The sequence below is a fragment of the Staurois parvus genome, unplaced genomic scaffold, assembly GCF_062004578.1.
Source record: "Staurois parvus isolate SC_StPar_1 unplaced genomic scaffold, SC_StPar_1.0 ptg000394l, whole genome shotgun sequence".
Classification (NCBI taxonomy): domain Eukaryota; kingdom Metazoa; phylum Chordata; class Amphibia; order Anura; family Ranidae; genus Staurois; species Staurois parvus.
The window spans coordinates 2,165,044-2,178,639 of record NW_028318190.1 but is presented as its reverse complement, the minus strand read 5'-3'; the positions used below and the strand labels follow the sequence as shown (position 1 = coordinate 2,178,639).

The 13,596-nt window shown below is 41.5% G+C and overlaps 1 protein-coding gene across 2 annotated transcripts in view; it reads right to left on the bottom strand.

Moving 5' to 3' along the window:
• The window catches only part of ARID1A (AT-rich interaction domain 1A), a 131,341-nt gene that overhangs the window by 36,847 nt on the left and 80,898 nt on the right, over nucleotides 1-13,596 (bottom strand). For both annotated transcript variants that reach the window (XM_089686231.1, XM_089686232.1), the window contains one exon: nucleotides 12,024-12,137. In XM_089686231.1, the coding sequence (XP_089542357.1) occupies nucleotides 12,024-12,137 (114 nt within the window). The remainder of the gene's footprint in view (nucleotides 1-12,023; nucleotides 12,138-13,596) is intronic.

Sequence of the window (13,596 nt, the reverse complement as noted above, 5' to 3'; positions counted from 1 at the left end):
AAGTAGTTCCACAAGATTTTAGTTAGGGGTATCAGACTAAAGGGGGCTGTATACAAATGCATGCCACGCTTTTCACATATTTGTACAAAATTTTGAAAACCATTTATCATTTTCCTTCCACTTCACAATTCTAAGCCACTTTGTGTTGGTCTATCACATAAAATCCCAATAAAATACATTTACATTTTTTATTGTAACAAAATGTGAAAAATATCAAGGGGTATGAATAAGTTTTCAAGGCACTGTATTTTTACTTTCTCAGCCAAAGTATTCAGACCACTTTCACTTTTTAAAATTTTGCTATGTTGCAGCCTGATACTACAGTTGTTTAAAGTAATCTTTTTCTTCATTAAATCGGAAATATACTCACCTAGAACCCAGAGATGCTGCACCCCCAGAACTCACCGAAGATGTCAGCGGCCACCTCCCAGGACATGATAGCTGGCCGCTGTCATTGGCCGGGCAGAAATGTCACTCCTGTGTACGCGTGGGAGTTCCATCAGATTCAGCATTGCAGAACTTGTGCAGTGAGCTGCACTTGCGCAGCCAACTGTACAAGGGCAGACAGGCAGGTAAGTAGCTTTAATGCAGAACAAAGCATGTCTCTTCTGCATTAAAAATCCTGCCTGTCTGCTCATTTTCATTGTGGAGCCTAAAGTTCCACTTTAATCTACACTCAGTACTCAGTTAATGACAAAGTGAAAACAGAGCTTTAGATGTTTGCAAATTTATGAAAAAGGAAAAAGTGATATATCACATTAGCATAAGTTTTCAGACCCTGAACTTGAAATTTAGCTCCGATACCTCCCATTTCTCTTGATCGTTGCTGAGGTGTTTCTACACCTTGATTGAAGTCCACCTGTGGTAATTTAAACTGATTGGGCATGATTTTGAAAGGCACACACCTCTCTGTAAAAGTTCTCACAGCTGACAATGCATACTGTAGCAGAAAAAAAAGCCATGAGGACAAAAGGAACTGCCTGCAGAGCTCAGACAGGATTATTGCAAGGCACAGATCTGGGAAAGGCTACAAGAAAGTTTCTGCTACACTGAAGAGCACAGTGGCCTCCATAATTCTCAAATGGAAGAAGTTTGGCACAACCAGGACACTTCCAAGAGCTGGTCGCCTGGCCAAACTGAACAATCGGGGGAGAAGGATCTTAGTAAGAGGTGTGACCAAGAACCCAATGGTCACGCTTAGCTCCAGAGATACTGTATGGAGATAGGACAAAGTTCCAGAAGGGACAACCATCACTGCAGCCCTCCACCAATCTGGGCTTTATGGCAGAGTGGCTAGATGGAAGTCTCCTCTTTGAGTTTGAAAAAAAGCTTTGGGTCTGAATACCTATGCCAATGTGATATTTCAGTTTTTACTTTTTTATACATTTGCAAAAATTTCTAAAATTCTGTTTTCACTTCATCATTATGGGGCATGGAGTGTAGATAGAGAAAGAGAAAAAAAAACATGAACAGTAGTATTAGGTTGCAACTTCACAAAACTGAAAAAAGTGAAGGGGGTCGGAATATTTTATGAATGCACTGTATATTCCTGGCTGCTGTACCGCCCTGGCCAAAAGTTTTGAGAATGACAAAGAATTTTCACAAAGTCTGCTGCTTCAGCGCTTTAGATCTTTTTGTCAGATGTTATTACTATGGTATACAGAAGTACAATTACAAGCAGCCCATTTTCGCATAACCAAAGCTTGGAGTTTGTCAGAATTTGTGGGGGAGTTTGTTCACCAGCCTCTTGAGGATTGACTACAAGTTCTCAATGGGATTAAGGTCTCGGGAGTTACCTGGCCGTGGACCCAAAATATTGATGTTTTGTTCCCCAAGCCACTTCATTATCACTTCCGCCTTATTGCAAGGTGCTCCATCATGCTGAATAAGGCATTGTTCATCACAAAACTGTTCTTGGATGGTTGAGAGAAGTTGCTCTTGGAGGATATTTTTGTATCATTCTTTTATTCATGGCTGTGTTCTTAGGTAAAACTGTGAGTGAGCCCACTTCTTTGGCTGAGAAGCAACCCCAGACATGGTTGGTTTCAGAATGCTTTAATGTTGGCATGACACAGGACTGATGGTATCACTCACCTTATCTTCTCCGGAAAAAGTTTTTTTCCAGATGCCCCAAACAACCGGAAAAGGGATTCATCAGAGAAAATTACTTTACCCCAGTCCTCAGTAGTCCAATCCCTGTACCTTTTGCAGAATATCAGTCTGTCTCTGATGTTTTTCCTGAAGAGAAGTGGCTTCTTTACTGCCCTTCTTGACACTAGGCTATCCTCCAAAATTCTTCACCTCACTGTTCGTGAAGATGCACTTACACCTGTCTGCTTCCAATCCTGAGCAAACTGTGCGATGGTGGTGCCCCAATCCTGCAGCTGAATCAATTATAGGAGTCGGTCCTTGCACTTGCTGAACTTTCTTGGCGGCCCTGAAGCCATCTTCACAACAATTGAACCTCTCTCCTTGAAGTTCTTCATGATCCAATAAATGGTTAATATAGGTGCAATCTTAGTGGCATCAATAACCTTGCCTGTGAATCCCCTTTTGTGCAAAGCAATGACTGACTGCGTTTCCTTGCAGGTAACCTTGGTTAACAGAGGAACAACAATGATTTCAAGCACCACCCTCCTTTTAAAGCATCAGGTCTGTTATTCTAAACTCAATCAGCATGTCAGAATGACTGACAGCCTTGTCCTCGTCAACACTGACACCTGTGTTAACGAGAGAATCACTGACATGATGGCAGCTGGTCCTTTTGTGGCAGGGCTGAAATGCAGTCGAAATTATTTTGGGGGATTAAGTTCATTTTCACAGCAAAGAGGGACTTTGCAAGTAATTACAATTCATCTGATCACTCGTCATAACATTCTGGAGTATATGCAAAATTGCCATCATAAAAACAGAGGCAGACTTTGTGAAAAATGAATATTTGTGTAATTCTCAAAACTTCTGGCCAGAGCTGTAGTACCCAGGAATGTTTGCAAATGCCATGTAGGACACCCAAATTATAGGTGATTTATTCTTCCAAAGAAAATACACTTTCGCACACTGGTACTGAGTAGTATTCCAGTGTTTCTCTTCTCCCTCAGTTTTTCTCCATCACTGAGCTAATGTGACCCCAGCACTGATGGAAAGGGGAGGTTCAAAAAAAAGCATACTGTGCAGGCAGCGAACATCCTCCTCATCAACGGATTATGTCATTGGTTGTCAGGAAGACGGCAGCTAGAAGGTCATCATGGTACACAATGAAATCCTGTGGCTTTTGTGTAACTAAAAGGCAGGCTTGTTTCACCCACTGGCTTGCATACAAGGTTTGGGCAATTTTTAGACATTTTGCCAAGGCACCCCTGATGAAACCTCTGGGCAGCCTGGTTGAAAAAGGCAGGCATAAATCACTACTCTCAAAATGTATTTTTCTATCATGGTCAGTTTGATTTAACATTTCCAGAAACATTATGCTATCTGCTCCAGCAAACATTGTTAACCACTTGCCTACCAGGCACTTATACCCCCTTTCTTACCAGGCCAATTTTCAGCTTTCAGTGCTGCCGCACTTTGATTGACAATTGCGCGGTCATGCAACATTGTACCTATATGAAATTTTGATCATTTTTTTCTCAAAAATAGAGCTTTCTTTTGGTGGTATTTAATCGCCACTGGGCGCTTTACTTTTTGCGCTATAAATAAAAAAAGTGCAAAAAATTTGAAAAAAAAAGTTTATTTGTTTCTTTTATAAAATTTTTCAAACAGGTATTTTTTCTCCTTCACTGATGTGCGTTGATGAGGCAGCACTGATGGGCACTGATAGGCGGCACTGATGGGCACTGATAGGCAGCACTAAAGGGCACTGATAGGCAGTACTAATGAGGTGGCACGGATAGGCGGCACTGATAGACAGCACTAATTAGGGGTCACGGATAGGCGGCACTAATATGCAGCACTGATAGGCGGCACTGATAGGCGACACTGATGATGGGTACTGATAGACGGCACTGACTGGCGGCACTGACTGGCACAACCCCTGGGCACTGACTGTGGCACTGACTGGCAGCACTGCTGGGCTGCACTGGTGGGTGGCACTGGTGGGTGGGCACAGGTGGGTGGCACTGGTGGGCACAGGTGGGTGGGCACAGGTGGGTGGCACTTCTGGGCACAGGTAGGTGGCACTGCAGAGTGGCACAGGTGGGTGCACTGCTGGGCACAGGTGGGTGCACTGATGGGCACGGGTGGGCGGAGCTAGTGGGCGCACTGCTGGGCGGACCTTGCGGGTGGCACTGCTGGGCACCGATCATCAGGGCACTGATCATCAGTGCCCTGATGATCGGTGCCGATCCCCGCTCTGACAACTGCCGGTTCTCGGCAGTACTTTCCTCACGATCTGACAGCGTGAGGAAAGTGCAGCCGAGAACCGGCACTTGCATTTCCTTCTGATCAGCGTGTCATTGGACACCGCTGATCAGGTGGTAAAAGGCCGCTGTGATTGGCCTTTTACCACATCACGTGATCAGCTGTGTCTGTAGGACACAGCGATCACGGAGATCGCCGGGTGCGCGCCCCAGGAGAGCGCGTTCTGGGAGGACGTCATATGACGTCCACTCAGAACTGGCCGGCCGCAGTGAAGCCGTCACTCGGCTATCTGCGGTCGGCAGCTGGTTAACTAAAACAAAGAACAAAGATGTAGAGATAACCTCAGTGATCTAAAGCCCAGTACACACACGAATATCGGACGAATGATAGTCTTTTTTGCATGCTAGTCTCATATCGAAAATGAAAAGGTTACTAAAGTTACAGAAATTCTCATAAGACAGAATACAACTTTGAAAGTGGTACAATGTATTGTATTCTTTCGTTTCTGAGCATGCATGGTCTTGGTCTTCCGATTTTTTTCCAGACTACTGTACTGATTAAACAAAAATCGTTCATTCTGGTATCGTACGAGAAAATTTTTTGTTTGTCCCTTCGGATATTGATGCATGAACTGTTGCGATCAACCCTTGAAAGCTTTGTACTAACAATCAGATTATCGGACGATCGCTACTTGTACAGAAATTTTTGCATGATTTTCTTGTCACATGTACGGGCCATAAGGATTTTTCAGGCAGATCTACACAAATAAAAAAAAAAACACTGAGTCTACTCTGGTGTAATAAGAAAAAAAAAATATATCAGCCATAATAAAGCTCTTTCATGTAAAAGTGATTTGAGTGCTCTACAATATCCCAATCACTTTTACAGGGCATGGAAGTGGGCCCCCCTCCTACCATTTACACTTTAGCAAATGGCAAGGGACAGCCCAGGATTGCTATGTTTGCTCGTGCCGGGCTGCAGACAGAGGAGGAAAATCCGTTCCTCCCGTGACAAATTATGCTGGACGCAACATGTATTACGTCGCTTCCAGTTTTGAATGTTTACTAGGCGTTACCAGATACGCAAGTATCTGATCTAACCAACCTGTTTGAGAGATTTTTTTAGGCCCCTGATCTCTCCTCTGCCCTCAAAAGCATTTGCTCAAAAAGTATCTGTCACTGTCCCAGATATTAATCCCTTGTGACAGCAATACAGTTGGTGCAAAAAAAACAAAAACAAAAAAAAAAACTATATACAGCGGGTAAAATTATTTTTCTTGGTACCATTTTTCTAGGTAAATATATTTTTAAAAGGTGCTGTTGACATGACATTTTCACCACATGTCAGTAACAACCTATGCATACAAAGAAACCAAAACAATTAAGTTCAGAAATTAAATTATGTGTAATAAAATGGAGTGACAGGGAAAAAGTATTGAACACATGAAGAAAGGGAGGTGCAAAAAAGGCATGGAAAGCCAAGACACCAGCTGAAATCTATCAGTAATTAGAAAGCAATCCTGCCCCTTGTCAGTTCAAATTAATATCAGCTCGTTCAGTCTTAACTGATGGCCTATAAAAAGGTGTCCCATTACCAAGATGGTACACAAGAAACATCGCTTAATAGGTAAAGCAAAGAGCTCTCTCAAGACCTTTGCAACCTTATTCTTGCAAAACATACTGATGACACTGGTTACAGAAGGATTTCTAAACTTCTGAATGTTCCAGTGAGTACTGTTAAGGCCATAATCTGGAAGTGGAAAGAACACCATTTCACCATAAACCAGCCATGACCAGGTGCTCCTCACAAGATTTCTGACAGAGGAGTGAAAAGAATTATCAGAAGAGTTGTCCAAGAGCCAGGCACCACTTGTGGAGAGCATCAGAAAGACCTGGAATTCGCAGGTACAATTGTTTCAAAGAAAAACAACAAGTAATACACTCAACCTCCATGGCCTGCATACACACTCACCATGCAAGACTCCACTGCTGAAGAAAAAGAATGTTGAAGCTCGTTTAAAGTTTGCTGCACAATATTTAGACAAGCCTGTAAAATACTGGGGGAATACAGTCTGGTCAAATGAGAAATTGAAATCTTTGGATGCCATAATACACACCATGTTTGGAGGTCAAATGGCACTGCACATCACCCCAAAAACACCATACCAACAGTGAAGTTTGGAGATGGGAACATCATGGTGTGGAGCTGCTTTTCAGCATACGATACTGGAAAACTTCATATCATTGAAGGATGAATAGAAAATGTACCAAAGATATTTTTGATAAAAAAATCTGCTGACATCTACCAGGATGATGAAAATGAAACTAGGGTGGACATTTTAGCAAGACAATGATCCCAAACACAAAGCCAAGGAAACTCTCAATTTGTTAAAATAAAGAAAATAAAGCTGCTAAAATGGCCCAGCCATTCACCTGACTTGAATCCAATGGAAAATCTATGGAAAGAACTAAAGATTCGAATTCATAGAAGAGGCCCACGAAACCTTCAAGATTTGAAAACGCAGTGGAAGAATGGGCCAAAATCACACCTGAGCAATGTATGCAACTAGTTTCTCCATACAGGAGGTGCCTTGAAGCTGTCAAAGGATTTTGTACGATGTATTAAAAAGATTTCAGTTAGCGTGTTCAATACTTTTTCCCTGTGTCATTCCATTTAATCACACAATTTCTGAACAGATTTGTTTTGGTTTCTTTGTATGTATGGATTGCACGGGTTGTTACCATGTGGTGAAAATTTCATGTCAATAGCACCTTTAGAAATAAAATTGACTGAGAAAAATGGTGACGTGGTCAATACTTATTTTAGTGTGTGTGTGTGAGTGTGATGGTGTATAAGCAAACATTGGAGCGAGAGCAATCATTCTAACACCAGACCTCACATTTAGCTCTAAATATGGCAACCTGAAAGGGCTTTTAAAGTTGTCACCTGTGGCGATTTTTTTTTTTTTTTCTTTTTCAGTACTTTAGTTTGTCACCAGTTCAGCGGCGTGACATTTTAACGTTTGGTATCCATTTACTTGACGCAACCCCATCTTTTATACTTTAACATAAATGCATTTAAGTATTTTTTCCTGATGGTGCTGATGATTACTGATAACATGCCGTTATTAGACCACCTATAATTTGGGGTCATATCACTTTGTAAGAGGCTATAATTGGTGGTGGTGTTGAATTAGCAAGGCTGCTTATTGTCATTCACAAGTGGAAACATAGGGCAAAATTTGCAATGGTGGTGGAACCCTCCTACACAATTACTTATTTTATGTGGCATTTATTTATTTGGATTTATGATGTTGGTACATACATCACATTTATTCTTGACAAATATTATAATCCTTTGCATTGGGATCCATTTAACTAAAACACATATAAGTAACACAGCACAACATCTGTACTCTAATTTTGGTTCAACACTGGTATTATGTGTTTGAGTGCAACTGTGGGAGTTTTGATATTGATTTTTGTTTGATGATGAGCACCAAGCACAGTTTTTCTACCATTTAGTGTATTTTTCCCTGACAATTTGCATTTGATGAATGGCTGCACAAATATTATGCAACATAAAAAATTGCAACAGCCACCATTTTAATCTCAAAGGTCTCTGCTTTCAGAAAATATGTATTGTTTGGGGGTTCCGAATAACATTTTTTCTAGTTAAAAAAAAAAAATGTTGCTTTTAAAATGTATGAGAGAAATGTCAAACTTGGCCCAGGCTGGAAGTGCTTAAAGGTTTTGACATGGGAGAGCAAGGCCGGAGACCTTTGCAAAAGAATGGACAAGGGTGAAACCTGTGCGCTAAATCTTTAGTGTGCTTAAGGCAAAGTTATACTCAATTCCTGTTTGTAGGTAGGACAGAACACAAGAAGCAAAGTAATATCTGGGACTGAAGTACCGGTGTCCAGACAAAGAAAGTATGATAAAAGAGCGCTCTGGAAGTGGCTTTTCTTACTTTTAGCAAAGTAGGAATGGCAGAATCCGACCCCTTTGTCCCCTAAGACATGGGCTTCAACAGCCATGCTGTTAAAGCAAGTCAATGAGACGTTGGACAGAACAGAAACGCAGGTCTGGCCTATTGGAAAGGGGCCAGGGGTCATCTCCTAGTAGTTCAAGTATGTCTGCATACCAGGTTCATCTGGGCCAGTCCGGTGCAATGAGCATCACCTGTTTCTTAGCTCTATTTTCTGGAGATGAAGAAACAGAATTTGCACTAGAGGAAAGGCAAAGGTTAGCCTAAACAGAGGCTAGAGAATTTTTAAAAAACAGTCAATGCCACTGCTGGCGGATCCTTGGTCTTGGTCACAGAGGTAAATTTTTTTGTTGAATCTGGAAGGCCAAGACCATAAAAAGGGTCCATTCCCCTCGGTACAGGCAGTGATATGTGAGGTAAGCTGCCTTCCACTTATCCACTCCTGGAATGTGGGCAGCAGAGAATGCTGGACAGTGTTTTTCCATGCATCAGATAATCTGGCTCGCTTCCTTCAAAGCTGCACAACTGACTGATGTAGGCCACAGCTGTGGTGTTGTCCGATAACCCTGACTGGGTGTCCTTGCAGAAGGGGCAGTCCAGTGGTGCAACGCCATCCTTATTGCTCTGAGCTCCAGGATGTTGATGGGGAATTTGGCTTCCTCTGATGACCATGTTCCCTGAACTGTTAAGGATTGAACACTTCTCCCCAGCTCGAAAAGTAGTTTCTGCCATATCACTGGAAGGTCATAACAGATTCCAGTTTATCTAATTGTCAAACCTGGGTTGGAGCTCAACCAAGCTAGGGAATTCCTTGCCTGGTTGGACAGGTACATAAGTAGGCTAAAAAGAAGCATGCTTGTTCCATGCCAGCAAGATGTCTCAAATCCATTTGGGAGAATGAGGACAGCCTTGTAAGAGACCACCAAGAGACCCAGAATGATCGAGAGATGAGATTTTCTACATAACCTGCGACATGGATGCCCTGAGATCTTCAAGAAATGAGGGGACCTTTGCCAACACTCTGGGAGTAAAGGATAAGCCAAATAGCAGTGCAACAAACTGTAAACTATTCTCTTACTGAAAAGAGTAGAAAACACTGATCAAGTGGATACATGGACATATGCAGGTAGACATCTTGGAGGTCTATGAATGGCAAGTATTCCACTCATCTTAGCGAAGCAACTGACCTTGTGGATTCCATACAAAATATTGGAATTTGAAAACAATTATTAAAACGTCTAGGATAGGATGACTACCCTCATTGGGTTTGGTGCTGTGAACAGGTTTAAATAGAATCTTTCTTTCTAATCTGTCATCTAGGAGGTGCTGTCACAACTTCCTAGGAGAATAGATGGTTCTGAAGATTCTGTAAATCTGACTGCCCTGGGGCAGATTTTGGACAATTTGAGAGAAGAAAGTGTACCTCCTTGAATCCATTGATTGAACCCAAAGGTCTGCGATGCCTGTGACCCAGATAATGGCAAAACAAGAGGGAGGAGACTCCTGCATTGGGAAGAGATGTGAGGAAAAGACTTAGAAGTCGAAGCATGAGTATAGAGTTGAGATGCTCCTGAGGAAGGGGATTCTTTTTAAACTTTCCACTAGGGATAAAGCTTTCCTCCTGTGATATGATGAAAGTGCCTAAGGTGTCCTCTTTCAAATGACGCGTTTGTAAGGCCCTCTGCTTCATTCCCTTTTATGCCTCTTCTACAGCAGGCATATCCAACTCAGGTAGAGACAGTGGAGCTGGAGAAGGAGTCTGAGGTTTTTGAGCCCTGGACAGTGATGGCTGTAATAAAAGCCATTAGTGGTCTGAGGACAGAGTTGCAGAAAAGTCTTCCTTAGTCAGCTAGGCCACCTGTTGCGCACCTGAGACACAGCTAGAATCAGATGCAGAGACCTATCTTAAAATAACAGTCCTGCTACAGTGCAAGGGAAGCCATTCGCTTTGTGTGGGCCTTCGGCAGAGTGTATGTTCGCCTGAGCTTTTTTCATGGCTCTTTCATTGTTACAAGTAAGGGTAGTACCCTGTGGGGAACTCAAAGGGTATGGTGCGGAAAAGGGATAAGAGTGTCTAAAGAGTACTCAGCAATCCTGATGCAGACCGTCCTGTAGCAAACTTCTCATGTCAGGATGCGTCTGAGTACCTTATAAGGAGCTCTAAGCAAAAATGACTGTAAAGTGTGTGATCTGTGGTGTGATATCCTAGTTGTCCACCTGAGACTAAGCTCTGGTTGAATTTTAGAGACAACAGAGAAAGATTTAGAAATTTACACTATAAAAGTGAAGTCCAAAACAATCCCGGTTTCCTGATAGGTATAACATATGAATACATATTATACAGAATTGTGGGGTTGCAGCAATGGTCAGAGATGGAGAATAATCCCGTCTTACATGTCCACATTGCTATTCCCTACCTATGGTCCAGACTTCTCCTGCATCAGTGGATATAACCTCGAAGGAGTCATTAGGGTCTGGGTTCCATAGGAAAGGACTACTGGCCTGGACCTGTACAGCACCCTGGAGCTAACTCCCCACGTTTTACCAAGGACCAAGATGAGCATCCATGCAGGATCCAGTGCCAAAAGCATCATTACAGACTGCCCCCATATCGTGGGGTACAGTTTAAAATTTTACTAAGATTGCACCAATTCAGATGCACTGCTTCTATTATTGTATTAGATGACAGTGAGTTACAGATTTGAAAGAAAAAAATAAACTAGTTAAGCTAAGTAATTTCTCCATAAGGGAAAAGTCAATCACCTTAGGACACTAGCAAAAAGCTAATGACTCGTAAAATGGGCGAAGGCTAAAAGGGAAGACAACCAGGGGGCCTGTCTTTGGACACTGGTAAGCTTTTAAACACCTGCAGGTACTAGCCTATAAATCAAGGTTTTTGAATATTAAGCCTTGTGTCCTGCATTGTACGATTCATGTAGAACAGAAAAGGCGCAACTTTTTTTTTTTTTTAAAGCTTGATAGAGTTACTGCCAGTTCACATATATAGGGATTGGATGCAGTTAGAACTGCAACCAATCCGCATGACATGTGAAATAACATTGCTTCCTATAGTACCTGTTCACATATGCCTGATGCATTGGCAGTGCGGATTCAGTGCGATTTTAAAAAGTCCTGTACGATTTCTGAGCAGTGCGGTCTGGTTCAGGTGCGGATTACAGGCTATTGACTTCTATGGGAACAGTTTCTAAACCACATGTGTGAACAGGATAAAATCCTGACCTAATCCTGTCCTGAACTGAATATAAACCAGATATGAACCGCTGAACTACTACTGTATCAATTAGCTGTGAAACCTAAGCTGCAATCCGCACATGTGTAAATCAGCTCTAGGAGTTGTAACCCCTTTCAGTTTTATCTTGACATCTGTTTCCCCTCCGGGAAAGATTTCCCTTCATTTCCTGTCCCATAGCAAAAACAGGAAGACAAACAGAAGAGGTGAATTTCCCCAACAGGGGAACAGACAGTAATAAAAACATGCCAGGTGTTCTAATCCCTCTCCACTCTATTCAAAAATTTAAAAAAATTGCTTTTGGTTATACTCTAACACAGTAAGAAACAAATTTCATGAAAAATAGATTACAGGGCCATTAGGTAGTGGATGTATAAGACTTATTTTTGGAAAATAGACATCCTTTATGGTCACTAAGTATACTACTCACTGGAAGGCTAGAAGGTCGTGGCTGCATCCCCATACTGAGTTCATCTTGTCCTTTGCTGGAACCCATAGAAGGAGTCGATGAAGCTTGGGATGTAAAGGAATCCTGAGAGAGCTCCTAGTAAAGAACACAAATATAAGTTAAAACAACCCTTTATAAAAATCTCTCAGTCAAAGTTTATGTAAGGTTAAGATACATGCACACTGAGCATGGTTTTAAAAAGAATTAAACCCAAAAGAAAACACCGTATTGCAGCTTACCAATTCTTAGATGTGGTAGCTACATTAGGTTCCCTTATTTTCAACTGGTGATCTGGTCAGCAAGTTGTTTTTCAAAAGAACAAGCTCACTTGCAGATGTAAAAATTAGGAATTTGAGAAACCATTTAACTCCAACAGGGGTACTTATACAATGACAGGCTTTTATTTATGTAAAACCTTTATACCAAAAAGGAAAAAACCCTGAAGTGTAAGTTAGAGTTTGGCTTCAACTTGTTAGTGTACCTGAATCTGCTAGTACATCTAACACTCCCAAGATTAACCACTTGACTACCAGCAACATACCCGTATGTCGCTGGACTTGCTGGCTGCAGTGTTCATCATGGTAAATTTTGTTTTGCGCAGATGGTTGGCTTTCTTGTAAAAGCAAGCCTAGCAGCTAATTAGCCACTGGATTGCTTTTACAAGTAGTGGGAGGGGACGTTTCATGCAAAAATCTGCATTTTGTGCTGTAAAATTACTTAAACCCCTAAAATATTATACATTTTCTGAACAAAGAGATCCTGTAGAATAAAAAGATCATAGATTTATATTTTTAGTGCACACATTTACCCAACTATTGGCCTCTTTTTCAGGAAATTAATTTTAGTACACTCAGCACAATTTCATGCTGATTTTTGGAGTTTTGGCAAAAAAGGCCTGATGAGCCTAAACAGGTTAACATGCTAAGAGCATTTAGCACTTGAGCTTTATTTCCCATTTCAACAGCCAGAATATCCAGGCCAATGAAATGACTAAATGCCCAAGCACTTGATGTGCCTAAACAAATTTGCAAAAGGGGTTTAGGCATGTTTTTGAAGCTGCTTTTCTTCTGCCAGAGGAGAAAGAGCCCTAGTGTGCATGAGACCTATATACCACCAGGGCTCAAAACGATCTGCAAAATAGAAAAAGTTACAATGCTCAAAGTTATCAATAGGTAGTACTTGAACCAGTTCTCTGCCAAAGTGTTTTTTTTTTTTTAACACATTTAAAAAAATCATTTCAGATCTGAGGATTTGTTAACACCCCTAAACTTTCTCTAAAAGCAGAGATTACTAATAAAAACATGAGATTGAGACAAATTGATACCAAATATTTTCAGCCTCAAAATTGTCACATCCTTGAGACAAGCTTTTGTATCCAAAATTTTCCATATGCGACACTGTAAGGGTACATGTACACTAAGCTTGCTTGGATGCGAAGCTTTTCTGTCAGCTGCTAAACGTGGCAAAAACTAGTGCAAATGTGGTACTGAGTTTAGCGCTTGGACTTTAATTTCATTTGCCAGAGTACTTGCCACTGAAATTAATAAACGTCCAA